General features: G+C 45.3%; 1 protein-coding gene across 1 annotated transcript in view; it reads left to right on the forward strand.

Annotated features, from left to right (window-relative positions):
* LOC102467859 (vomeronasal type-2 receptor 116) overlaps positions 1-896 on the forward strand; it is a 20,631-nt gene extending 19,735 nt beyond the window's left edge. The window contains exon 7 of the mRNA XM_027766403.1: positions 9-896. Coding sequence (XP_027622204.1) covers positions 9-896 — 888 coding nt within the window. The remainder of the gene's footprint in view (positions 1-8) is intronic.
* Positions 897-1,832: the final 936 nt, after the last annotated feature.

The following is a 1,832-nucleotide window of genomic DNA, read 5'->3' on the forward strand; positions in this document are numbered from 1 at the left end:
CTGATGAGTACCCAAATAATGAGAGAACTCACTGCCTCTCCAAGTCTGTGACCTTCTTGGCCTTTGAGGATGCTCTAGGAATGGCTCTGACATGCATGGCTCTGTGCCTTTTTGTCCTCACAGCTGTGACTTTGGGGGTCTTTGTGAAGCACCGAGACACACCCATAGTCAAGGCCAATAATCGGGCTCTCAGTTACACTCTTCTCATTGCCCTTCACCTGTGCTTTCTCTGCTCCTTACTCTTCATTGGTCGTCCCAACACAGCCACCTGCATCCTCCAGCAAATCTCATTTGGAGTTGTGTTCACTGTGGCTGTTTCCAGCGTTTTGGCCAAAACCATTACTGTTATTCTGGCATTCAGGGCTGTGAAGACTGGAAAAACATTGAGGTGGTTGCTGCTGTCAGGGGCTCCTAACTTTGTCATTCCCATCTGCTCCCTCATCCAAATGATTATCTGTGGAATCTGGCTGGGACTGTCTCCCCCTTTTCTTGACACAGACTCAGTCTCTGAGCCCAAACACCTGGTCATGATGTGCAACAAGGGCTCAGCCACTGCTTTCTACTTTGTCCTGGGATACTTGGGCTCCTTGGCCCTCGGAAGCTTCACTGTGGCTTTCCTGGCCAGGAACCTACCTGACACGTTCAATGAAGCCAAGTTCCTGACATTCAGCATGTTGCTGTTCTGTAGTGTCTGGGTCACCTTCCTCCCTGTCTACCACAGCACCAAGGGGAAGGTCATGGTGGCTGTGGAAGTGTTCTCCATCTTGGCCTCCAGTGCAGGGCTCTTAGGCTGCATCTTTGCCCCTAAGTGCTACATTATTTTGATTCATTCTGATAAGAACACTTTAAAAGGATTAAAGAATAGAAACGCTTCCAGAGGAAATGAACATTTTTAGGTTTTATTTCACAAGTCTCTATCACATTTTAGGGTCTAAAACCACAAAAACACCCTGATTTTTTATTCCAGTATTCAGGTACCTGAAAATGATTTACCTTATCAGATCTACTTTTTATCACAAATGTTATTGTGTACAATGCACCTTAGTAGGCCTTCAAAAATACAGACATAAATTTCATGTCAAGTTAGTAGCTTTCCTTAAACTTATTGACATTGAAGTAGAAAGAGAAATACTGCACATTCATAATCATGTGAAAACTACAAGCGATGACTTTATTGAAGAAGAAAATAGAATTATAATTAGCAGAGGGTAAAATAAGCAATCACAGTGTTCAATAGAGGCTGTCTTCTACATTTTTGGCACCAGGGACTGGTTTGTGGAAGACAAGTTTTTTTTTTTTTTTTTCTTGAGTGGTTCTTGCTATAGGGTGAGTGCGCTCACCAGAAAGAGAGAGACAGAGGATAGAAAGTGAGAAATCAGCCCCAGAGGGGATGGCCATGCCACAATCCCTCTTCTCCATTCTCCTCGCGGGATCTTGGGCACGCACGCACATGTGCCCGTGCAAGTTAAAGCCACTGAATATGGGACTTGAACCGTGGTCAACTACATGGGAGTCCAGCAGCATAGCCATTAGGTTGGTTGCTGGTCCCTGGAAGACAATTTTCTACAGATAAGGAGGGATGATTAATGAGAGCAAGCAATCTAGATCTCTTGTGTGTGCAGTTGACCATAGGCTTATGTTCCTATGAGACTCTAATGCCACTGTTGCTCTGCCAAGAGGTGGAGCTCAGGCAACAATGTGAGATATGGGAGCAGCAGTGAATATGGATGCAGCTTTGCCTGCTTCTCCACCACTCACCTCTTCTATGCAGCCAGGTTTCTCATAGGTCACACAGATCTGTGGGGACTGGGGACTCCTGTTATATAGTTCAG

This window comes from Tupaia chinensis, unplaced genomic scaffold, assembly GCF_000334495.1.
Source record: "Tupaia chinensis unplaced genomic scaffold, TupChi_1.0 Scaffold143116_1, whole genome shotgun sequence".
In the NCBI taxonomy this organism is placed as follows: Eukaryota; Metazoa; Chordata; class Mammalia; order Scandentia; family Tupaiidae; genus Tupaia; species Tupaia belangeri.